The sequence below is a fragment of the Malaya genurostris genome, chromosome 2 (genome assembly GCF_030247185.1).
Source record: "Malaya genurostris strain Urasoe2022 chromosome 2, Malgen_1.1, whole genome shotgun sequence".
NCBI classification, from domain to species: Eukaryota; Metazoa; Arthropoda; class Insecta; order Diptera; family Culicidae; genus Malaya; species Malaya genurostris.
In genome coordinates, this window is record NC_080571.1 from 128,216,157 (window position 1) to 128,243,493 (window position 27,337).

The window sequence follows — 27,337 nt, forward strand, 5'->3', positions numbered from 1 at the left end:
CCATAAGGCCTTTCATTTGAACCTTTTGATACTTCCGGAACAGGAAATAGGGGACCAGTAGTGTCGAATTAAGTTTATATGCCCACAAATCAACATGTTCTGCAAAGTAGAAGAATTTATCAGTAAATTTTAGAAGTTTTGTACCTGTTTTACCATCGTTTGTAAAATCATACTCCTGAAATTTAAAATTTTCCAGCATGTTTTTAAGAACTATAAGATCTTTCATTTGAATCTTAGTTTGGGAAAATTGGTTCAACCATCTCCGAGAAAAGTGACTGCATATTTTTGTTACATACATACACACAGCCAGACACACACCAGACATTCGCCCAGCTCGTCGAGCTGAATGGGATGATAGATGACATTCGAATAACTTAGACCAAATATATTCAAAACTGCCATCCACTATAGTCTCATGTTTCATTTTGAGTATTTACGAAGCGAAAATTGTAATAATGGGTTCAAAATCAATCGAATCAGTCTTTCTGGGAATAAATCATTTCAAATTGTTGAGCGAAATATCTATTTTCAGCTGTAGTTTTCTTGTTTATCATTTTTCGAAATAATGATGTAAGAGACATTTATAGAGCTCATTTAAAACCATCATTTAGCTGTAGTTAGTTTGCCGTTTAAGAGTCATATGACCATGATTTTTTCGTAAGGCAAACTGAACACTAATTCAGATGAGTTGAATAAAAAAAACACTATCTCAGATTTCTTTTCAAACTTTCTTTATTGTATGACCTATCAGAAATAGATCTGGCATCTGTTTTATATTAAAGGTTGACTATTATTCGGCGAAAACATAATAATAACTTTGGAATGGAAGTTAATATGGAAAAACTTTAATTTGATTAACAGCTTTGTGGAACACGATTTTTTCGTAAAATTACTAACAAAAATGATAGAACTCAAACGATGATAAATTAAAGTAGGGCGGCTCTTAAAAATCAAATTGTTCAAAGGTGGCTTTTTTAGCAAAGTTGCTCAAAATAAAATGTTATACAACTTTCCTGTTAAAAGCAATAATTTTTAGATTCAATTAAGACAGTTAGAATTGAGATTTCAATTCAAACATGGACCACCCTAATGACGCACATAAAAATGCGCCAGTTGATAACAAACCAACCACTGAAAAATTTTATATATTAACGAAAATAGTTTTGTCTCGCTAATTTCTCGTTTCGTTTGAGTTCTACTGACCACTGTCACGTCAATACACTTTCATAAGGGAGTAATAATTACAATACAGATTCTAGATTCGAACTACTTTTTGTAGTCTTCATCATTTTATCCGTTTTATAAGTTTGCTGGCATTACCTGGAAAGGAGTGTAAAATACGTAGCCGTATTTTTTTCTCATAAATACGTTTGTTTTATAGGCAATATACATAAGTTTTTCTTGGCCGTGGCATCTACAATACATAGTACTTTAAACCTAATACATTTCGAATATCATATTAGTATGTTGGTATTCATTAGATAATCTAAACACTGTTTTTATCAAGCGAGTCGCTATTATAAATTACATTAAATGAAATATATTTATTTTGTACGTGATCTTATAACTATTTCAGGTTTGTTTGTATCAGTTCATCACTTTTATTTAATATAAGATAGCTGGCTATTGGTTTAACTCATGGAAGAGAAAACAGTCTAACATAAAATGAAATTTAAATTGGAACTCCAATGGACTTAATGAAATAATAAAGAAGTTTCATGTAAGGAACGTCACGACAAGCAAGAATGTCGAGAACTGGGACATTGGATAGTCTACCTTGGGTACGCAAGGAATTTATTAGTTGAAATCTGACATCACGATACTCCACGCATGTCCAAACAACATGGTCAATATCGCGGTAACCTTCGCCACAAGCACAATGATTAGTCTCGGAAAGTCCAATTCGAAGGAGATGTGCATCTAACGTGTAGTGATTGGACATGAGTCTGGACATCACACGAATGAAATCCCTACTCCCATCCAGTCCTCTGAACCATGTCTTTGTCGATATTTTAGGAATAATTGAGTGCATTCACCGATCCAGATCATCTTTATCCCAAGAAGCTTGCCAGCTGGCAAGGGTTCTTTGGCGAGACGCGCTATAAAATTCGTTTAAAGCAACCGGTCTCTCATAAATTTCACCCTCAATAGCACCACGTTTGGCTAAAATATCGGCTCTTTCATTGCCTTGAATGAAGCAATGAGCCGGGACCCAAACTAACGTTCAGGCACTGTTTTATTTTGCCCAAGAAAAAAGGTTCATTTTTGCCAGCAACGTTTGTGCGAATGGCTTCAATTGCACTCAGACTATCTGTGAAAAGTAAATAATGGTTTGGAGATAATGTGACGATTACACTCAAACTATAATGAACTGCTACTAACTCTGCTATGTAAACAGATGCAGGTTCTTGAAGCTTAAATGAGACCGTAACATTATTGTTGAATATACCAAACCCAGTAGCCTCTTCAATTCGTGATCCGTCCGTGTATAATATTTTCTCAGTCAACTTACTTACTTATTAAATATTTTTGGGATTTCCAACGAGCGTAGGTGTTCCGGGATTCTACGCACTTCGCGCTGCATAGATGTGTCGAAAAATAAAATTGAGTCAGGGACATTTAGGAGGCTGACACGGATAGGAATATATCTTGTAGGGTTCCTGTGACATATGGTTAAAATATACTGTCATGAATCTTGTTTGAGATTGAAGTTCAACTAACCTTTCGAAGTTATTAATAACCAGGGGATTCAGTAACTCAAATCTTATTAGCAGTCGCGATGAAAGCTCCCAAAAACGATCTTTCAATGGTAGAACTCCCGCCAGAACTCAAGACTCATTGAATGTGTCGAATGCATGCAGCCTAAAGCAATTCGCAAACAACGATATTGAATTCGCTCTAATTTGATAATATGAGAGTTTGCAGCGGAACGAAAGCAATCGCATCCACATTCCATTACTGAAAGTATCGTTGTCTGATACAATTTTATTAGATCTTCCGGATGAGCACCCCACCAAGATCCTGTTATTGTTCGAAGAAAATTTGCTCTTTGTTGGCATTTTGTTATCAGAAACCTAATGTGTCCTCCCTAGGTGCATTTGGAATCAAACCACACCCCAAGGTATTTGAAAGTCAAAACCTGTTCGATCATTCTTCCCATCATATAAAGCTGAAGCTGCGCGGGGTCATGTTTTCTTGAAAAGACGACCAGCCCTGTTTTCTCCGCAAAGAATTCGATACCCAGATGAACAGCCCAAACGGACAAGTTATCTAAGGTATCTTGCAATGGTTTTTGCAGATCAATAGCTTTGGGTCCAGTAACTGAAACTACGCCATCATCTGCCAATTGTCTTAGTGTACATGGGGTTACTAGACAGTTGTCAATGTCATTCACGTAAAAATTATAAAGGAGCGGACTGAGGCATGAGCCTTGCGGGAGACCCATGTAGCTAATTCTGAATGTTGCCAAATCGCCATGTGAAAAATGCATGCGTTTCTCTGATAAAAGGTTGTGCAAATAATTATTTATAACCGCTGGGAGTCCATGTTGGTGGAGCTTGTTTGAAAGAACATCAATGGAAACTGAATCAAATGCTCCTTAAATGTCAAAAATACAGATGCCATTCGTTGCTTTTGAGCAAAGGCAATTTGGATGTCAGACGGAAGTAATGCAAGGCAATCATTCGTCCCTTTATTTCTATGGAAGCCAAACTGAGTATCAGACAACAAACCGTTCGTCTCGACCCAAGTGTTGAGACGTCGTAGAATAATTTTTTCGAACAATTTTCTGATGCAGGACAACATCGCAATGGGTATATATGAGTTGTGATTGGAAGCTGGTTTCCCCGGCTTTTGAATGGCGATAACTTTCACTTTCCTCCAGTCAGGTGGAACAATATTTTGCTCAAGAAACTTGTTGAACAATTCCAACAAACGTCTTTTTGCGAGGTCGGGCAGATTCTTCACCAAGTTGAATTTAATTCTGTCCAACCCAGGAGCGTTATTGTTACAAGACATGAGTGCTATGGAATATTCCATCATTGAAAAGGGGCTATCAATGGAAACATTATTTGGAAAAGATTCTCTAATAATGCTATGCGTAGGAACAGAATCTGGACAAACTTTCCTCGCAAAATCAAATATCCATCGGTTCGAGTATTCCTCACTCTCATTTCCTACGTTACGATTCCTCATTCATCTGGCCTTATTCCAAAGAGTGCTCATTGAGGTTTCTTTTGACAAACCTTCGACAAAGTGTCTCCAATAGCTACATTTCTTGGCCCGATGTATGCTCTTGTACTTGGTTTCTAAAGTCAAGAGTTTTTCAAAATTCTGAGGAGTTCCGCCTCTTCGTTTTAAAAACGTCTTGAAAGCATTTTGTTTCGCGTGCTTAGCATCTGAGCACTCTTTGTCCCACCAAGGGTTTGGAGGCCTTCTGTTAGACGATGGACCAATAAATCGTTTGGTTTGGGCTTGTTCTGCGGCCTCCAGAATCGAACAAACGAGGAAGTCATATTCTTCAAGTTGGGGGAGCTCTTACATTGAAGTTGAGACACTTGAAATATTATTTTGGTATTAAATTCAGTCAATATTTTTTGTCAAATCATATGGAATATTAACTGAATTAGCAATGCCTTTGTTAATGCTAATTGAGATGATGATTGGTAAATGATCGCTACTGTGTAAATTAGGAAATACTTCCCAGGTGCAATCTAGTCGAATTGAAGTCGAGCAAAGAGATAAATCTAATGCACTTGGACGTGCAGGAGGTCTTGGGATCCGTGTCATGCTACCCATATTTATTACCGTCATGCTAAAATTGTCGCAAATATTATATATTAGAGATGATTTGCTATCATTGTAAACGGAACCCCGTAAGCGAGGATCGACACGAGTGGCACGATCTTCCGAAAGTCCGTACAGCTTTTTGGCTTTGCTGACGATATTGATATTGTGACACGTAACCTTGAGAAGATGATGGAAACCTACATCGGACTGAAAGCTGAAGCTAGGCGTATCGGACTGGCCATAAATGCGTCGAAAACCAAATACAAGAGAGGAAGATGCTCTAGAGAAGAAACACTGCGCCTCCCACCACGAATATTGATAGACGGTGACGATATTGAGGTGGTTGACGAGTTCGTGTATTTGGGCTCACTGATGACCGCCGATAATGACACCAGCAGAGAAATACAGAGACGTATTTTGGCAGGGAATCGTGCGTACTTTGGACTCAGCAAAACCCTCCGATCGAGAAAAGTACGCAACCGCACGAAATTGACCATCTACAAAATGCTGATTAGACCGGTTGTTCTCTATGGCCACGAGACCTGGACTATGCTGGCAGAGGACCAACGCGCCCTCAGTGTTTTCGAAAGAAAGGTACTGAGGACCATCTATGGCGGAGTGCAGATGGAAGACGGAACGTGGAGACGGCGTATGAATCACGAATTGCAACAGCTGCTAGGAGAACCACCCATCGTACGGACAGCTAAAATCGGATGTCTACGATGGGCTGGGCATGTCATAAGGATGTCGGACGACAGCCCAGTGAAAATGGTTATTGAATCTAATCCGACTGGTACAAGAAGAAGAGGAGCGCAGCGAGCAACGTGGATCGATCAAGTGAAGGGTGATCTCAGAAGCATCCGTGCCTTGAGTGGCTGGCGACGAGCAACCATGGACCGAGTTATGTGGAGACGTATGCTTGATACAGCAAAGGACACCCCAGGCCTATAGCTGTTAGGTAAGGTAAGGTAAGGTAAGTAAGTAAACGGAACCCCACATCATTCCGTGCGAATTGAAATCTCCTAAAATCAAACGTGGAGCAGGAAGGGCTTCGACAATTTCATTAAGCTGTCGTTGTCCAACTTGAGCTCTTGGAAGAATATATACCGAAGCAATGCAAATGTCCTTTTCTTTAATGTTTATTTGACAAGCAACAATTTCTGTACTAGAAGTCGAAGGAATGTTTAATCTATAAAAGGAATAACATTTCTTAATTCCTAAAAGCACTCCACCATACGGGGAGTCTCTATCGAGACGTATAATGTTAAAGTCATTAAAATTTAAGGCTAAATGTTAAATGTTTCGCACAAAGCAAATACATCACATTTTTGACTATGCAACAAAACTTTAAATGATTCAAGTTTTGGCATGATGCTTCGACAATTCCACTGCAGGACAGTGATTGAATCATTTGCGGTGGATGATGAATTATCCATCAATTGATACAAAACCTGACAGAGCTGGCCATTGAGCTGATAACTGTTTCAAAAAAGTTCTAGCTATTGTAAGGAATGCCGTTATGATGGTATTTAGACGTTCAGAAATATTGAATGCTGCAAACTTCAGTAATCCTGATGGTGAATGTGAAACGGAGCCCACTGGATTATTGTCTTTTCTTGAGCTAGTTCCTGGATTGGTATGTGAATTTGACAAACAAGGAGGCACAGTTTTAGGTTTTAAATTTGGCTTTTTAGCTTTAACACGGGGATCTTTTTTTGGAGGTGTAATTTTAGGTGTCTTTTTGGTATTTTGTGGTTTGGTAATCTCCTCTTAACAGAACATTGAGGAGTGACAAACGAGGTATCATCACTATTTCCGTCAGAGTCAGATTCCTCTGGCTCTGCAAGATTTGAAAAACCGTTTTCGGTTTCCAAAGGGGAGACATGTATGACCGTTTTAAGCATTTCTGCATATGTGCGCTTAGACCGTGCTTTTGAAGAAAGCTTCATTTTGTCTTTACGCTACCTAAATGCAGCGTATACTGAAAGATCATCATGAGGACTCTTCCCACAATAAACACATTTTTCAACATCTTTATCGCAAAGATTATCCTTATGAGGTCCTTGACATTTGATACATTTGGACTTATTACTACAGTAAGTAGCTGTATGCCCGAATTTTTTACAGTTCGTGCAATTCATAACATGCGGTACGAAAAGCCGAAGAAGGAAAGACGAATTTTATCGATATAGACATGGCTAGGGAACGCAGATCCGGCAAATGTTACTCGAAACGAATCTGAGGGACGATAAGATTTTTTTCCATCGACAATAGATGCTGAGTACAATTGCTTGCACTCGAGTATCTTAACTCCCTCAAGCACGGAGTTTTTAAAACGACCAACTCCATTTTAAGTAAATCATCGGCTGTCAGACTTGCTTCAATCACAACACCGTCAATTTCCACCTCCTTCGATGGAATGTAAACTCTACATTCAACAGCAAATAATTCACAGGTTACAATATCGTTTGCCTGTTTCAAGTCGTTGACAACAACTCGAATTTTATCTCTATTAACTTTACATATTTCTTTAACTTCAGAGAAATGTGATGTCAAATCCTTTGTAATTTGCATCAAATTTAAAATCTTTTCTTTTTTTCGAAGATAGACTATCCATGGCCCAGTGGAACCCTGTGGATAATGTTTAGCCCTCGGAGTATTTAAGCTCTTACTAGTATCCGTAATCGGATTCGGATGATCTTCCATGAGATCATACATTACATTTTTTTTTTTTTGTAAATTAATACCAAAATGAAAACTTCTGTTTAGTAAAATTTCGGATATAAGAGAAATAAAAAAAAATAAAATAAATTAAATTAAATCTACCTTGTAGCTGATGTTTCTGTTCCTTTATCGTAAAGAACGACGTGAAGCTCATCCAACGATTTCCAATTGGCAGTCTTCTGCTGTTTCCAATTGGCAGTCTTCTGTCGTTTTCTGCTATCTCAGTTGCTCTGCCGTCGTTGTGGACACCACTGAACTTGGTGTGCTGCCTGTACCTGACCCCAGGTACAGTGCTTTTGCTCTTGGTGGCGATCAAATGTGATGCTTGCAGTGTAGCACCTCGCGATATATGTCGTCTCTTTCGATCCTACGCAGCGTACAAATTCTGGTACCTGTTAGATCAGCACTGGGTTGCTTTAGCACCTCTGTGCCTTTGCACTCCTTCGTCTTCGCACCTTTATGCGATGGCACCTCTGTGACTCGTCACTTCTATGCTCTCGCACCTCTGTGTCTCTACACCTCTGTGCGTATGAACGGGATGGCCTTCGTTGCTAGCTTTCAAGTCGGAAAACGCCCCGAATATTGCGTTTGCTATGAGCAGTTTAACTACCTGAAGCTTAGAATTGTCTCGGTAGCAGCCGTTAACTCACGAGCCAGTACAATCGAAACACAACCTCATCGCTTGAATGGTTTTTACTGAACGACGTAGCAGTATAGTAAGTAGGATAACGGCCCCAGTGGTTATATCTCTATTTTTCTGCGGTATTGCAGTCGAAGGGGACCAAGGGGGTTGTTTAGGGACCAATCACCATATCCGCACAAACACCACACCAAACTGTAAAATGTTAGTCGTATAACATAAAGGCTGTTCCTCAATTAATTGAGGGTTTCAGTGGCATAGAACCTACAATTTTGCTTACAAAGCATCATTTGAACAATAATTCGTAATTTTTTCGTGGAAAAATTGTGATAAACAAATAGGTGAAGCAGTATTTTTTGCTGTACCCACTGTGTCTCAGCGCAGACTAATCAGAAGTCAACAAATCAAAGCAGCATAGTTATAGTAGATGCTTTTCTAGACCCCAACATTTTTGTTTGATTTAAAAGTTAGGTAATTACATAAAATACCTGCGATTTTTACTATCACTTTTATTATTATTATTATTATTATTAATCTTATTATTATTCCTTTATTCTTGATAATATATTAGCTTGTGATATTAACAGGTTTCTCCGGTATAGTAAAAAGCAATGCAATGGGGCAAAAGGAAACGTAACGTAACATCGACAAGGATAGAAACAATCAGAATAGATTAGATTGGATAGTGTTAGTAGAACAAACATATACACATTGATTTAGGAACTTTAAAGTAATAATCGTAAGTGCCGCTTCAGACATAAAAGACTATATAGAAAAGCAGGGCCAAGACCGAAGCGGATACAATGCGAAATTTTGCAAAGTTTCATCGACGAGGACATTTAAGACACAGAAGCAGTTGGTATGATGACAAATTACCAATACGCTACAGACGCCCGAATCAATGATTGACTGGTTACAGAGTGAAGCACACACTTCCTGCCCAAGTGACAAATTCTCTGGGAACTTGCAATAGAAGATATTCGTATCTTTCGTTGTAAATTGATAGCCGTAAAGGAATCTGTCGCTTGGGTTACATGCTGGAGGATTTCCTCCTTCGTTACTAGTGTTCATTTGGGCACCATAGCCTAGTTCGTCCGGTATGGAAAGTGCGGATCGTTGTAACCACCCCCCTCGGCCAGAGTAGCCCATAAAGGGGAAAAAATAAAATAAAACAAGTCAAGAATGTTTTGTCAAATTTTTAAATCAATCGAAGCAGAACTCTTGGTCCTGTGCTTCAAGTTCTTGCTTCTTCACAGTATGATATAAGTGAAGGTAAAGATCTCTACTTCCAGAGTTTTGTTCCGATAGGGTTGAAAATTCACAGAGCATTCTTGAAATGTTTTACTATAAGAAAATATGAAGAAAAAAATAAATGATTTTTCAAAAGTGTTAGACCCTACCCGCACCTTAACGCATTCATTTAACGTGAAATGTGCCTCGTCTGACATGATAATTCCAAAATCACTTACCTCTCCGAACATGTCATTGATTGAACTAACGAACTGATTAACCTTCGCATCAATCCGGTCATTATCCGGTTTAGTTGCGTCATAGACCTCCAGATCATGTTTTCCAATCAGCAGTGCTTCTATGTTGGTGTAGATCGTCGTCAAGACTGGATTTTCGAATTGTGAAGGATGGTATTTGAACCTGATCTTCTTTGATACTGATTTGAAAACATTGATTTGATCGTGGGACAGCAGTGGCGAAGTTCGCTCAAATACTTTCAAATTTCTAACATCAGCTAAAATTCGTAGGAAGATTATTGATGTCGTTACATTTTCCATTTTGAATATCATCACCAGCATATGGGATAAACTGAATCCTGAATCCATTGTGCCTGTATGGCTCACCATCATCGTCGTAACAACAATCTTGGGGAACCAATGCAACCAATCTAAAAAATATCGAATATCGGCGTTATTATACAGCTAATAAACAATGTACTTTATTTATAAGATCGTCCCGGGTTGGCGGTTCAATGCATAGGACGCTGGTCTTACAAGCCAGTTGTCGTATGTTCGAGCCCCGACCTGGAAGGATTCTTAGTGTCAGTAGGATCCATAGTACTAGCCATGCAATGATTCTGTACACTAAGAATCGGCTGCGAAATCTGTTGAAACAGAAAGGCCAAATTTCACAAAAGGAATGTAATGCCATAACTTTGCTTTTTATTTATAAGATGAACAGATAGACCTTTGACGAACAGACAGAAAGATTTCTTTGCGTTTTTATTTCTTAGCGTTTCGTCTTGGACTCAGTGCTTAACACTCCAAATACCAAGCCTCAAAAAAAGTGGGAACGGTAACTTTGAGCTGTCATAGCTCAGCTGTTCTTCAACGAATCTCACCCTCGAATTTTGTGGAGTACGTAAATTGTTTAAAAAACTTTGTAGGAGATGACTGGTAAAGTAAAACCAATAAAAAATTTGATTTTTCCCGTTCCAGGTTTTTTTCATGCGCCAAATATGCCCTCTATCTGCTTTCCTATTTTCTTTCCTTTGGCATAAACGTCGCATAGAAAATATTGAATACTTCAACTTTACCGAATCATAACTTCGTTGTTAGCCAACCGATCTTCAAAATTTGTTCACCATTGGAAAGGTACTACTTCCAGAAATAAAATGCACTGAAAAAAAGGGGTTGCCTACAGAAAGTTATAATGAAAACTGTAGATAGATGACCTAAGAAAAGGTGAGACTTTTTACAATGATCGGAAATATCTCGAAATTCAAAGCGATGACCTATATATTTTCACACATCTTTCGATTGCTAGTGATACCAGCTACAATTTTCGCTCAACTACCATTCCTGCACAATCAAAAGAAAACATTAAAAACCTGTTTTAATCCACCTAGTGGTGTAATGATGCCTTTCTCATAGCAATCAAACTATCATATATAAAACTGTGGTATTCTTCAAAATTATTTTTCTTCGATTCTTAAAAGAATAATCGAAATAGATTTGTTCGACCGTCTACTGATAAAAACTATCAATTGGAAAAGATTTGAGGTCGATTTAGAAAAATTTTTAAGGTTTTTCCCCATTTTCAGTGATAGTGTACAATTTTTAACACATTTTACCCTATATTTCCGGATCCGGATGAAATTCAGGAATTACGTATGAGACCACAGGACCTTTCATTTGAACCTAAGTTTGTGAAAATCGGTCGCGCCATCCATGAGAAAAGTTAGAACACATATTTTCATTTTGTTGCACATTTTACCCCATAAAGTTAGTGCAAAAAACGTTACATACACAAATACGCACATACACACACATACACACACAGACATTTTGCGTACACGACGAACTGAGTCGAATGGTATATGACACTCGGCCCTCCGGGCCACGGTTCAAACATCGGTTTTCACAGTGATTGCATAACCTTTCTATATGAGAAAGGCAAAAAAAAAATTTTCTTCGATTCTTAAAAGAATAACCGAAATTGGTTTGGTTGACCGTCTACTGATAAAAACCATCAAATTGGAAAAGATTTGAGGTCGATTTAGAAAATTTTTCAAGGTTTTTCTTTATTTTCAGTGATAGTGTACAATTTTTAACACACTTTACCCTATATTTCCGTATCCGGAAGTCGGATCCGCATGAAATTCAGGAATAACGCATGGGACTACAGGACCTTTCATTTGAACCTAAGTTTGTGAAAATCGGTCGCGCCATCTATGAGAAAAGTTAAAACACATATTTTCTTTTTTTTGCACATTTTACCCCATAACTCCCGAACCGGAAGTCGGATCCAAATAATATTCAGGAATTTTGTATGGGACCTCAAGACCTTTCATTTGAATCTAAGTTTGTTAAAATCGGATCAGCCATCTCTGAGAAAAGTTAGTGCACTTATTTTCACAATTTTTTGCACATTTTACCCCATAATTCCGAAACCGGAAGGCGGATTCAAATAATATTCAGGAATTTTTTATGGGACCACAAGACCTTTCATTTGAACCGAAGTTTGTGAAAATCGGTTCAGCCATCTCCGAGAAAGGTTAGTGCAAAAAAACGTTACATACACACATACGCACATACACACACATACACACACACAGACATTTTGCGTACTCGACGAACTGAGTCGAATGGTATATGACACTCGGCCCACCGGGCCTCGGTTCAAAAGTCGGTTTTCACAGTGATTGCATAACCTTTCTATATGAGAAAGGCAAAAATCGATGAATTTATAAATGAATATGAATTTTTAATTTTTTTAACATGTTTGTATATAACTCAAAAATTAAAGCGATGTACATTTTTATGATTCAAAATATTGGAATCATTACCAGAAACAATGTATTGATGATCAAAAGTGTATATCCGTTCTAAGAATCTCAAGAAATTTGGTACACATACAGAGAATTTTTATTATTGGGAAAATTTTGCCAAAAAAACAAATCAAAACTTTGATATTCTACGACATATATTTTTTTATTATTTTAGTTGGAAATTTATTATGAACAAAATTTACAAAAAAAACTGAAGCTTGGATTTCACTGAAAATCTTAAAAATTTTGATAAATATACCTAATTTCTAAAAATAATTATGTTTTTGTATTGGACAAAAGATCTAAAGAATTTTTATGCACAACCCAAACGCAATTGATAACTACTAAAATTATTTTTTTTTTGTTTTTTTCTTATATATATACATATATATATATATATATATATATATATATATATATATATATATATATATATATATATATATATATATATATATATATATATATATATATATATATATATATATATATATATATATATATATATATATATATATATATATATATATATATATATATATATATATATATATATATATATATATATATATATATATATATATATATATATATATATATATAGCATTGCCGTCAATTGGTTTCGTTACTTTCGGCACGTCAGAATAGACATTGCACAATTAGTGTAAAATAAGTGCGTTGTAAGTAGCAACGACTTTACGTCTGCTTAGCGGATTATGTTGATCCGCGAGGTGGCATTAATAGATCAACATAATCTGCTAATGCACTGATGAGCTGAATGCGAAACGTAAATAATTCAATTTAGTCATGTTCACTTTAGCACAAACTGGAACCCAAGAGGTTCCAAACCCCCAAATGACTAAGTAAAACCTGTTTTTATTCACCTAGTGGTGTAATGATGCCTTTCTCATATCTCTCTTATTCTCATATAAAAAATATATTCTTCAAACAGTTTTGTTTGATTTTTGAAAAACATGAAAGCTAGTGCATGAACTTGTGTAACCTACAAAATGAAACAGTTCTCAAATCGGTTAGGCCATCTTTCTCAGTGAAGTGAGTTCCTCTATTTCAGGTACTTATGAAACAAGAATCGCCCCGAATATTGGCTTTGCAGCAGGTTTTGCGATTAGCACCAACCAACCAATCTTTAAGCAGCTTACAGTTGTCTTCGTCTCAAAAAACATCCTCTCCGCTTGAATGCTTTTTACTGAATGAAACCCTACACCTATGTTATCAGATCTAATTGGCTCAAGTGGCATGTTCCCTAGTTATTTGAAGATTTGTGCCTTGCCGTAGCTTCTCATCAACTTCCTGATGGGAAAGGAAGGATAAAAGGAACATGGAAGGGAATTGGGAATTGGGTGAGGTAGGAAAACAGCACAAAACATAAAGAAAAAAAAAGGCGGGTGGGTAATGTCAGAGACATAACTGGATGTCGTGAATACGAAAACAAATGACATGTTCCTTAACACTTCCGAATATCAATTAGTTGATCAATTGTATGAATTATGCAAGCATTCCCCTTTTCCACATTTTTCGCAAAAACAAAGAAGGCTTCACTTGATCTCGATTACTGTGAATTTCACACAGCGAAAAGTGTACAAATCTAACCAAATTGTTCTTGATTTGCACTAAACTGAGGATAATTACCTGCGATTTGCGAAAAACAAATCCTAATAGTTCTTTGGAAAAATTTTAGAGCCATTAGAACGGCTGATATTGTGTAATGCTCTCCACCGTTGTTTTTTCCCAATGCTAATGACTGGCAGCTGTGACGTAATCGCTCTTGTCGAAAGCGAAACTAGCTGTGCAGACGACACAAAACACATCTGCTCGCAGTGGCGATAGAATCTAAATTGATTCAATTTTTGTTAAGAGATATCCTTTTATGTGATTTCGTTTGTAGCTATCAATATGCTGTAGGGATTCGTTTCTAGCATTCAGAAGGACCAAATTGAGGAACATTTTTCTTGATCGATTTGTTGTACAGCAGCAGCTATTTTCTTCTCTTCCTCAGAACGCGTTCTGATTGGCTGGTGTTGACATGGGTCAAATGAAATAGGTTTTTCAATAGTGTACTATTGAAATACTTCAATGCTTTTGCTATACACGTTTAAGTTGAATAATTTCGATTCTATTGGTAGTTAGATTATATAAATCCTTCCACAGATCACTGAGCTATGAGCTTTCAAAATACGAGAAAGGCAAACGCGCCATATGAATTATCCTCCTTCATACTCGTTTATACCAAACATTTCAGAAAAGTTTAATTTTGAACTATTTGAGATTATGTCAGACAACTGAAAATTTTATCATAAAATTGTGATCATATTTCCGATGGCATGTATCAAAAATTATGTTGATTCGTTAGATACAACAAGAGATATTCACGATCAAAAACTTATCACTCTCTCAGAGGGTAAATTTTGAAAAGGCACCCCATAGTAAAGTAAGTCGTATTCACGACAAAAATCGTCTTGCATCCCCGAAAGGCCAGATGCCAAAATGCACGGTTGATAAAACTTCCAACCACCGAGAGGCCTTAGAGATTTCACAAAAGCGACATCATTCTGCATTCCCAGAAGAATGCAGAACGATTTCTTCCCGAATATGCACTTGAATTAGTTTAACACTTTTGAAGGCAGAAATACCTTATTTTCATATTTAGCTGATAAATGACTTCAAGGATGGCTTTTATCGTATCAAAGAACGCTCACTGGCAACTCTTCACATGATTGAATCAGTGCCATGGCTCCCGGCGAGTATTTTTCAATTTTTCAATGAAAAACCCCAATTTTAAAAAAATTAAAAAAATATCTCCTCCGTCTTTTTTTTTTATAAACATGCTCGAAAATATTTTCTGTCAAATACAAGAAACGGTTTTTTTGTCGTGAATACGACTTACTTTACTATGGGATGCCTTTTCAAAATTAGCCATATGGAAGAATGGGCAGAACTTATTCGTGAATATCTCGACTAGTATAAGGGGAGCAACATAATTCTTTCACCATTTTATCAAAAATATAATCATGAATTTAGGATAATATTTTGAACAGTGTGAGATAACCACAAACAATTAAAAATAAAGTTTTCTTAAACTTTGAGAACAACGCTGAAAACTCTTTACTTTTGCTTGGCTTTTTCGCGCAAGGACGACGATTTTGAGGTAGTCAGGCACATATCTTCAACTGACTGCGTATAAAAGGGGAACCGTGGTCGAAAATCGATCATTTCATATTCCAATATTTTTTTATCACATTCCTTCAATTCAGCGGCTTTCTCATAAAACTGTTCCTCGCCTGCCATGCTGGATTTGAAAATAGACATGGAAGTGATTTTTAGACGAAAAATCATCGATCAGAAAACTGCAGAAAAGTTCAGTACTGATTTTTTGACAATGCGATTCTCACTCAAAAAAGTTTATATTTAACACTCCTAGAAAACTTTATGTAAAAAACTGCATAAAAATGTAAAAAACTTTCCGCATTCCTATGCGAATTAACTAGGAAAAATTTGAAAAACTAATTATCAGATTACTAATTTCTTTTATTTACAGGAGAATACAGTTTGATCATTGTACGACAGTTTCGTACTCCGGAATTAATTTTGTAGCTCATTGTTGTATTTATCAACTTTTCGTTTGTATGCGTCATCTTCTTTCACCGACTTATCTAATTGCTTCTATAATTCATCGATTTGTTCTTTTATTTTTCTTCTTTCTTCCGTACGTCCTTCCAGAACGGTTGTTGTAGCTTGGATTTTTTTTCTTATGTTATGTACATATTCCAATATTTTTATCGTGAATACGACTTACTTAACTAGGGGGCCCCTTTTCAAAATATACCCTGTACAATAATGGGCAGAACTTTATCGCGAATATCTCTTGACGTACTTAACCCAATGGCATAATTTTTGCTACACGCTTTCGGAAATGTGATCAGGAATATGTCATAAAATTTCCAACAGCGTGAGATAACCATAAATAATTGAAGACTACAAGGATCAGCCCCATGTGGTTGTTCGAGCCATTGATGTGGAACAAGGTAACCAAAATTTCTAATGATCTACAATCAAACAGTTCAATCAATCGTTACACTCTTGAATCCGCCATTGCACGAGAGTCTGCATAGATTTTTCTTGATTAGAAACCAACACCGAACATTGTTTGTTTTATAGCCGACGAAATTACACCAATATCCCAAATGTATGCAATTATATCTTTGTACATACGTGCGATACGGATTTTAACATTAAAGCTTTTCTTCCGTCAATCTTGTGTTCAAGTTTTGTATGCAAGTATGATTTTTATAGCGTTAAGTTTCTCTACCATTCTCATTATCAATCGAGTTCATCTTATATAAATTAGAAATTAATCTTACGCACTCAACATTTACCCTGGGGTAGTTGAAAATTTCTCAGGCGAAACGACATAACATGGAATTTCATCCGAGCTTGCATGACACAAGATCAGAGCATAGCAATTAAAGCTTCAAATCGTTTTATGGCACTTTTTATCTTGCTGTCTAGCAACAACCTTCCTCTGGCATGCTACGCGTAGGACTGAAACGTTAGCTATAATTTTGCTTCTATTTATAGATTCGATTTCCCTTTGATATATCGCTTACAACTTCAAAACCGTCGCCTATGGCAGGGTAATCCGGTATGTCGGAGATATTTAATTCCACATCAAAACAACGTTAACTAAAACTTTTGGAAATAATGAGAACAATTCATTTCGCTTGCTTGCCTTTTTCGCACCCGGACGACGGTTTTGAGGTAGTTAAGTACATATCAGTTCCGATTATCTACTGAACGAGTATGAAAGGTAAACTATTATCGAAAATCGTTAATTTCTTCTAGTGTTTCAGTAAAACCATCCGTGTAGTGCAAATCTGGGATAATTTGATTACCTATGTGAAATTTTTGCACTGCAAAATTCGCAACAGTGTTTAATATCGTTTTTATCAAAACAGTGTGTCAATATCTTAGAGGATTACATAATTTGGTCCTTCTGAACGCCAGAAATTAATCCGGCAGGGCCCTTTGATAGTTTCTTTCACTGTAATATTCAAATATAAAATTAAATAATTGACATCAAAATTCTGTAATTTATATTCGGAAGTATAAAGAAATCGTCAGTTTTAGTCGCATTCACGACATCCAGTTATGTCTCTGACATTACACACCCGTACTTTTTTTCGTTTGCCTCAATGTTAGATATAGCAGTTAAAAAATAACCTGTTTTTGAACTAGTTTTGCTCATAACTTCGGTTCAGAAAACGCTACCTGAATGCGCCAGTCATTAAAAACTTGTTTTTAACAAACTCTAAAAGATGTTCAAAGATAACTGAGGGGCTGTCCATAAAAGACGTCACGCATTTTTGACTCCCCACCCTTCCTTTGTCACAAATTGTCACTGCAACAAAGACCCCCCATCGCTCCTATGTCACATGTCACGAATTCAAAATAAATCAGTCGGTGTTGAACAGTCGTTCGCACCGCACGCGTATAGCTTTTTTTTTCTGGCTACCTAGAGTTTCATTGATTCGAGGCTTCAGTTTTTTTCAACGCTACCTGAATCACTAACAGTCTTTTTAAAGACTAACAATTAGTCAGCCTTTATCAAGGCTATACTAAGAGTGATATTCTAATATAATCAGTCTTTTTCAAGATTAAGAAATTATTCAGCCTTTTTTAAGGCTAGCTATTCAAAGAACTAGTTTTCGAACTAATCAATCTTTATTAAGACTACCACAAAATCAGTCTTTATCAAGACTTTTCCAAACTAGGAGTCTAATCGAAGACTAGTTTAGCCTAGTTAATTTCATTTCAAATTTCATTCATTTCAAAAATGCCTGCGTCCAGCCGGAAAGGCAACAAGCCTAAGGCTAAAAATAATTCAATACGGAATAAATCACAATCCGTTATTCAACATTTTTCTAATAACATTCACGATCTTCTAGAATCTGAATGTAAAAATAAAAGACAACGGACGGATTTCCTTTCCGTTGATTCTATGCCGTCTAACAATATTTACGAGATTCTTCCTGAATCCGATTGTAGCGACATAGAAGAAAATTCTTCAAAAATTCCCTAAATGGACGCTTGTCGTTCTGGGAAGAAACAACAATCTATGCCACCAGTGAAGGTGATGATTTCCGACTTCAAAGCATTCCGTACTGAGTTTTCTACTTTTCTCCCGGAAGTAAAAGTCTCATTTCAAATCGGACGAAGAGGAGAATGTCGAGTCTTGGTTGATGGATTGGAAGATTATGAACGTCTTATCCGATATTTGTCCGAGAAACTTCATAAATTTTATTCATATGATATAAAATCAGACAGACCCTGTTTTGAAAGGCTTATCAAATGATCAAAGTACTGATGAAAGTAAAAATGAACTAAAAGAATTGCTTGGTTTTGCCCCTTCCCAAGTAATACTTATGAAAAAAAGAGCGAATGGTACTTCTAAACCACGCTCTGGAAATTCCCATGAACTTTACATAATACACTTCAATCGAAGTGACGTAAACAATTTGAAAACTTTAGATAAAGTACGTTTCATTTCCCACATTAAAATTCATTAGGAACATTATAAACGGCATAATCGTATTGCAAACTTAACGCAATGTCGTCGTTGCCATCGTGTCCATTGTCATATGGATATACGGTGCTTGAATTGTGGTAAATCGCATTCGAAAGACGTTTGTCCAATGAATGAAACCACTGATAAATTTTCATGTTCAAATTGCGATGGAAATCATAAATCCAATTATTTGAAATGTCCTGTCAGGGAAAAATTTTTGAACGCTCGTTCGTTTAGACAACAAGTCAAATCAACGACCTTATATTTGAAGAACATACCTGAAAATCAAAAAACCGTTACAAATTGCACGCCTAATTCTTTTAAGGCACTTATTTCTTCGAATTTCGTCCCGGGTTGGCGGTTCAGTGCATAAGACACCGGTCTTACAAACCAGTTGTCGTATGTTCGAGCTCCGACCTGGAAGGATTCGTAGTGTCAGTAGAATCGTATCACCAGCCATGCAATGGTTCTGTACACTCTGAATCGGCTGCGAAGTCTGTTGAAACAGAAGGTCAAATTCCACTATAGGAATGTAATACCAAGGCTTTTTTCTTCGAATTTAAAACAAACAACAGGTACGCCTTCCAAATCGTCTTCTAACGAAAACAATTTATTGACAGGTAGATCGACCTCGTCATCATCTACTTCTAATGTCAGTTACGCTAGTGTAACAGGTAGAAATCTTCCACTTAATTCTTCTAATGTAAATAATCAAAACACAGGAACGCCTTGCAGTTCATCTTCTAACGAAAACTATTTATTAATAGGTTAATCGGCCAAATCATCTTCTTCTAATGGCAGTCTACCTAGCAATATTCCTTCAATGCCATTCGCTTCTTTAAATGAAATCGATTTAGGCGATATAACTGAAAATAAAATGATCTACCTACAAGATCAACTTTTTCAAATGATCATCCGAATGAATTCGACTTCATAACTTTTTGAAGCATTTCAAATCGGATGGCAATTTGCAAATAATATTATAATGAATTTAAAATTTAACAGTGATGTTAAATATTAATTTGAATATTTTAAATTGGAATGCTCGATCTTTAAAATCGAAAGAAGATTAATTTTATAATTTTCTCAAAGTTCACAAAATTCATATTGCCATTGTGACAGAAACTTTTCTTAAACCAAATGTCAAATCGAAAAGCAATCCACATTATGTGGTTCATCGATTTGACAGGTTCACTGGAATGGGTGGTGGAGTTGCCATTTTTGTCCAACGGCAAATTAAACATCGAATACTGAAGTTATTGAAAGCTTGGGAATCGAAGTTGAAACCATTCATGGAATTTATTTCATCGCTGAGGCATATTTGCCATTCCAATGCACCGGCCAACAATAAAATTTCTTTAAAGGCGCTATGCAAAAACCCACAAGATATCGACCGAAATTTTTCGTAATAGGGGACTTAAATGCTAAGCATGTCCAGTGGAATTGTAGGCAAAATAACAATAATGGTAAAATACTTCATAATCAACTCTCAGCTGGTTACTTCACAGTTCTTCATCCCAGTAATCCTACTTGTTTCTTCTTCGTGAAAAACCCGTCTACAATTGATCTGATTCTAACGGATCAAAGTCACATTTGTAGTGAACCGATTACACATGCTAACTTTGACTCAGATCATCTTCCTGTAACATTCAGACTTTCCAACGAAGCTATAATTAATCCTATTAGTTCTATATTCAACTATCATAGAGCTAATTGGTTGGAATACAGATCTCACATTGAAAATCATGTGGATCATGAAACAATTTTAGAAAATTCTGCGGATATCGACACAGCAATCGATAATAAGCTAGAAATCTTTTAGTTACCAAAGCTCAAACTAAATTAAACTCTCCTATCATCGATGACAATCTTCAACTGCTCATTCGGTTGAAGAAAGTTCGTCGACGACAATATCAACGTTCTCGTGATCCTGCTATGAAAAACATAGTTAAGGATTTACAAAAAGAAATTAAACATAGAGTTACTCTTTTGCGAAATGAAAATTTCGCTAAAGAAGTTGAACAAATTAAACCATATTCTAAACCTTTCTGGAAACTTTCTATGGTTCTTAAGAAACCTCAGAAACTAATTCCTGCTCTCAAGGAAGGAAAACAAATACTTCTTACAAATGGCGAAAAAGCTCAAAAACTTGCTCAGCAGTTCGAGAGTGTCCACAATTTTAATTTGAACGTTGTGAGTCCTATTGAAAATGAAGTCTCACTGAAATATGATCATATTTCAACTGAAGTGTTATTACAAGATGACATTATTGAGACGAATTTTGATGAAATTACGTCAATCATTAGGAAACATGAAAGCTCCTGGTAATGATGGAATTTTTAATATTCTTATTAAAAATCTTCCCGATGTTGCCTTGAGACTCTTGGTTAAAATTTTCAATAAGTGTTTTTCATTAGCTTACTTCCCAAAAAGATGGAAAAACGCTAAAGTAATTCCTCTCCTCAAACTTGATAAAAACCCAGCAGAAACATCAAGTTATCGACCAATTAGCTTACTTTCTTCTATCAGTAAACTTTTTGAAAAAATTATCTTGTTGAGAATGATGTCTCATATATATGAGAATTCAATTTTTTTACCAGGGCAGTTTGGATTTCGTCATGAACATTCAACTACTCATCAACTTGTAAGAGTAACGAACATGATGAAAGCAAATAAATCTTCTGGGTTATCCACTGGAGGTGCTCTTTTAGACATAGAAAAAGCATTCGACAGGGTTTGGCACAAAGGCTTAATAGCAAAAATGTCTGATTTCCAGTTTCCTATTTATTTGATCAAAATGATTCAAAATTATTTAACTGATCGCACTCTTCAGGTTAGCTATCAGAATTGTAAATCTGAATTGCTACTCGTACGAGCCGGTGTTCCGCAGGGTTCGAGCGTAGCTCCAATCTTGTATAATATTTTCACTTTTGATCTTCCAAATCTACCCGTTGGTTGTCAGAAATCGCTATTCTGTGACGACACAAGTCTGTTAGTCACAGGTAGAAATCTAAGAGTGATCTGCAGTCGCCTACAAAGAAGCTTAAATATTTTCAGTGATTATCTGTCAAAATGGAAAATTAAACCAAATGCAGCAAAAACGCAATTAATTATCTTTCCTCATAAGCCAAGAGCTTCTTTTCTTAAACCAAACAATAATCACATTCTCAAATTGAATGGCTTGGAATTGACATGGTCTGATCAAGCTAAATACTTAGGTTTAATGTATGACAAAAAAACTCACTTTCAAGGATCACATTGAAGGGATCCAGGCAAAGTGTAATAAATATATTAAATGTTGTAATCCTCTTATAAACATAAAGTGTAAGCTCTGTCTAAAAAAATATTAATTCATAAACAAATTTTCAGACCAGCATTATGCAGTACCAATTTGGTCAAGTTGTTGTTCCACCAGAAAGAAAACGCTTCAAAGGATTCAGAACAAAATTCTGAAAATGATTTTTAAGCGTCCTTCCCGGTTTAGCACAAATGAGTTACACAGACTCACAAATATAGAACCATTAGATGTAATGTCATATAATATTATAAGCAAATTCCGATAAAAATCGATGCAATCTTCAATTGAAGTGATTCGCTCTCTGTATTAGTTAGTAAGTTGGTATATAAGTTCCTTTTCCCCATTACACAATACAAGTAGGTTCACAATTTTCCCTACACAAAATCACAGAATTGCGGAAGCAAATGATGTCTTCATGGTAATAACCAAATCATGTATATAATAGGGCTCCACTTGTGGCTGAACACCCAAATTAAATCTCAATAATTTAATTTAAACTCATATTCCAATAAAAAGTTATTAAAAAAACAAGAATAAATTTGTCTCAGCGCAAAACAAAGAGCGCATGCGCGTGGTTGGCTTACGAGAATGAGAATAAATTTGTCTCAGCGCATTTGAAGAGCGCGCGTGCATAATTTAGCTTACCTAACAGCTATAGGCCTGGGGTGTCCTTTGCTGTATCAAGCATACGTCTCCACATAACTCGGTCCATGGCTGCTCGTCGCACGTCTCAAGGATGCTTCTGAGATCCACTTGATCGATCCACCTTGCTCGCTGCGCTCCTCTTCTTCTTGTACCAGTCGGATTAGATTCAATAACCATTTTCACTGGGCTGTCGTCCGACATCCTTATGACATGCCCAGCCCACCGTAGGCGTCCGATTTTAGCTGTCCGTACGATAGGTGGTTCTCCTAGCAGCTGTTGCAATTCGTAATTCATACGCCGTCTCCACGTTCCGTCTTCCATCTGCACTCCGCCAGAGGACATAGATGGTTCTCAGTACCTTTCTTTCGAAAACACTGAGGGCGCGTTGGTCCTCTGCCAGAATAGTCCAGGTCTCGTGGCCATAGAGAGCAACCGGTCTAATGAACGTTTTGTAGATGGTCAATTTTGTGCGGTGGCGTACTTTTCTCGATCGGAGGGTTTTGCTGAGTCCAAAGTACGCACGATTCCCTGCCAAAATACGTCTATGAATTTCTCTGCTGGTGTCATTATCGGCGGTCACCAGTTAGCCTAAATACACGAACTCGTCAACCACCTCGATATCGTCACCGTCTATCAATATTCGTGGTGGGAGGCGTAGTGTTTCTTCTCTAGAGCATCTTCCTCTCTTGTATTTGGTTTTCGACGCATTTATGGCCAGTCCGATACGCCTAGCTTCAGCTTTCAGTCCGATGTAGGTTTCCGTCATCTTCTCAAGGTTACTTGTCACAATATCAATATCGTCAGCGAAGCCAAAAAGTTTTACGGACTTTCGGAAGATCGTGCCACTCGTGTCGATCCTCTTCGAATCACACCTTCCAGGGCAATATTGAACAAGATACAAGAAAGTCCATCACCTTTACGTAGCTATTGGTGATAGACGACAGCAAAGGATTTGGGAGAGTACCTTGTAGCCGGCGTTCAGCAATGTGATTGGGCGGTAATTGCAACAGTCTAGCTTATCGTCCTTTTTGTAGACGGGACATTCCATTCCATCCATCCATTCCTGCGGTAGAATCTCCTCCTCCCAAATCCTAGAAATCATCTAATGCACCGGTCCAGCCAGTGCCTCTCCTCCATGTTTGAGCAGCTCGCCTGGCAACTGGTCATTGCCCGCTGCTTTGTTGTTCCTCAGCTTGCCGATCTCCTCACTTATCTTCGACAGATCAGGGGCTGGGAATCTGTCGTCGGCTGAGCGTGCACCCAGATTGATTCTGAAGTACAGAACAAACAAGGGCAATATATAATGCTTTTAAGGTGACCGTGGATAAAAGTCAGGGAAAGTAAATGTAAAAGTATTGGTGAAACAAAGACGGAAACATGTTGGCATAGACAGAGTGAATGCTACACGGGACGAGAACGAGTGAAATCGCGCGACAGAGCTCGGTTCATTTAAATTCTGAAGAAAAATAACATGTAGCAAAATTGTGCCACTAGTCATCTCATCAGTCTAGTCAGCATACTATTTTGCTTATTACTCAGTCTACAAGTAACGGACTGCGTTGTAATTGGTCGCTGTATATATGCTTCAGTCCTAAGAAGCAATATTACTGAATGAATAAATGACACGAAATTTCGATGCGATTGCACCTATTTTCATTTTAATTTTTTTAATCAATGTATTGAACAGAGATGGCGTATCTCACTCTAAGATCAGGGTCATTTCACCAAAAGCCGTTTTGTCGAAATCCATTTCGCCGAAAGGGTCATTTCACAGAATGTCATTTCGTTGAATGCCGTTTCGCCGAAAGGATCACTTCGCCGAATTCTTCAATAGTCTTCATATAGTGATTTGTATGCAAGAGCTGGCTTCGCCTCGGCGGCTTAGTGCCGCAGAGCCATCTTAGCTTCGGTTATGTGGCTGCGCCACATCAATTATCCAAGAGACATAAAAATAAATAGATAATTTTCTAATTTATTATGTGATGTAAACAAAATTACCCGCTCCCCTCACTCTATTTGATGGTTTTACTATATAAGACACATGGTGGAGCTGAGATGATTAAGGGAGCAGTTGCCCTATGTCAGAGTTAGTGCGATGCGATCAGTCACTAGTCGCTTCGCAACGCATCGAGTTCTTTTTGGCATACATATCGTTTTACTGTTGGAATCAAAAAAGTACTGAAATATTAGAATGTTGTTCTAAAATAACGTGATGAAATATGTATTACAAAATATAATTTATTTTGACTATAGACATTATTATTAGGATGAAATTTCCATGTAGAATGGATACTACGGCGAAGAAAAACTAATGCATAGATCGAAAAAATAAACGTATCACGAAGAAAAAAATAGTGCTTATTTTGAAAAAAGGTACTATACTTACTTTGAGGGTTGTTTTCGTCTCATGGTCAGAATGCAATAAATAGCCTTTTGTTTTTCTATACACTTTTCATAAAGTGCTCGAAAAAGCAGAGTTGAACCAGAAACACCGTTTTCATCCGGATACAAAAATAGAGAACTTCGTATATGATTAGCGAGACATAATTTCGAAAGTGGTTTGAAGCCTAACAATTGTAAACCAGGTTGTATCAATTGTTTCATATTTGCAATCTCGTTAACGGTAAACGTTATTTTTTCGCCTCCTATTGTTTGAACTTTTCTATAACAAATACTCAATTGGTGGTACCTAGTTTTCAATGATAAAAATATAAGGTATAACCTCTGGTCGCCTGGTAGTAAAGGTGTACAAATAGTATTCTCACTGTTCTCTTCCACTGATACAACTTGATACGATCGTTTGGATATAACAACATCATTTGAATCTCTCAAAAGCGTGACTTTTTTGGGTAAATGTTGCTTTCTGCAAAAAAAGAAAAATAGAATTCAACCATATATTTTGAAACGCATTTGGAATCATTACTATGATAATTTGAAGGGGAAAAAGCTTGCTTTTACCCCCAAATTTATGCTAGGTGCACATAACCATTTTAAATTAAGTTTACGTTTCGTCTTCGACTCATCAGTGCGTCAGCAGATTATGCTGACGCAAACCCCCGGATCAACATAATCCGCTGAGCAGACGTAAAGTTAATGCTATTTGCAAGACACTTTTTTTGTACACAAGAAGTGTAACGTCTAAACTGACGTCTCGAACGAAACAAGTTTCGGCTTACTGGCCGTACAGATTGTGATAATTTGAAGGGGAAAAAGCTTGCTTTTACCCCCAAATTTATGCTAGGTGCACATAACCATTTTAAATTAAGTTTACGTTTCGTCTTCGACTCATCAGTGCGTCAGCAGATTATGCTGACGCAAACCCCCGGATCAACATAATCCGCTGAGCAGACGTAAAGTTAATGCTATTTGCAAGACACTTTTTTTGTATACAAGAAGTGTAACGTCTAAACTGACGTCTCGAACGAAACAAGTTTCGGCTTACTGGCTGTACAGATTGTGATAATTTGAAGGGGAAAAAGCTTGCTTTTACCCCCAAATTTATGCTAGGTGCACATAACTATTTTAAATTAAGTTTACGTTTCGTCTTCGACTCATCAGTGCGTCAGCAGATTATGCTGACGCAAACCCCCGGATCAACATAATCCGCTGAGCAGACGTAAAGTTAATGCTATTTGCAAGACACTTTTTTTGTACACAAGAAGTGTAACGTCTAAACTGACGTCTCGAACGAAACAAGTTTCGGCTTACTGGCCGTACAGATTGTGATAATTTGAAGGGGAAAAAGCTTGCTTTTACCCCCAAATTTATGCTAGGTGCACATAACCATTTTAAATTAAGTTTAGGTTTCGTCTTCGACTCATCAGTGCGTCAGCAGATTATGCTGACGCAAACCCCCGGATCAACATAACCCGCTGAGCAGACGTAAAGTTAATGCTATTTGCAAGACACTTTTTTTGTACACAAGAAGTGTAACGTCTAAACTGACGTCTCGAACGAAACAAGTTTCGGCTTACTGGCCGTACAGATTGTGATAATTTGAAGGGGAAAAAGCTTGCTTTTACCCCCAAATTTATGCTAGGTGCACATAACCATTTCAAATTAAGTTTACGTTTCGTCTTCGACTCATCAGTGCGTCAGCAGATTATGCTGACGCAAACCCCCGGATCAACATAATCCGCTGAGCAGACGTAAAGTTAATGCTATTTGCAAGAACCTTTTTTTGTACACAAGAAGTGTAACGTCTAAACTGACGTCTCGAACGAAACAAGTTTCGGCTTACTGGCCGTACAGATTGTGATAATTTGAAGGGGAAAAAGCTTGCTTTTACCCCCAAATTTATGCTAGGTGCACATAACCATTTTAAATTAAGTTTACGTTTCGTCTTCGACTCTTCAGTGCGTCAGCAGATTATGCTGACGC

At 37.1% G+C, this 27,337-nt stretch overlaps 1 protein-coding gene across 3 annotated transcripts in view; it reads right to left on the reverse strand.

Moving 5' to 3' along the window:
* The window catches only part of LOC131427921 (ATP-dependent DNA helicase 2 subunit 1), a 73,276-nt gene that overhangs the window by 32,285 nt on the left and 13,654 nt on the right, over positions 1-27,337 (reverse strand). For all 3 annotated transcript variants that reach the window (XR_009229324.1, XM_058591504.1, XM_058591505.1), the window contains exons 5-8: positions 25,680-25,820; positions 25,344-25,619; positions 9,955-10,049; positions 9,622-9,896 (exon numbers count right to left, since the gene is read on the reverse strand). Coding sequence is in view for 2 of the 3 variants with exons in the window: in XM_058591504.1 (XP_058447487.1) it covers positions 9,622-9,896; positions 9,955-10,049; positions 25,344-25,619; positions 25,680-25,820 (787 nt within the window). In the remaining variant the exon portion in view is untranslated. The remainder of the gene's footprint in view (positions 1-9,621; positions 9,897-9,954; positions 10,050-25,343; positions 25,620-25,679; positions 25,821-27,337) is intronic.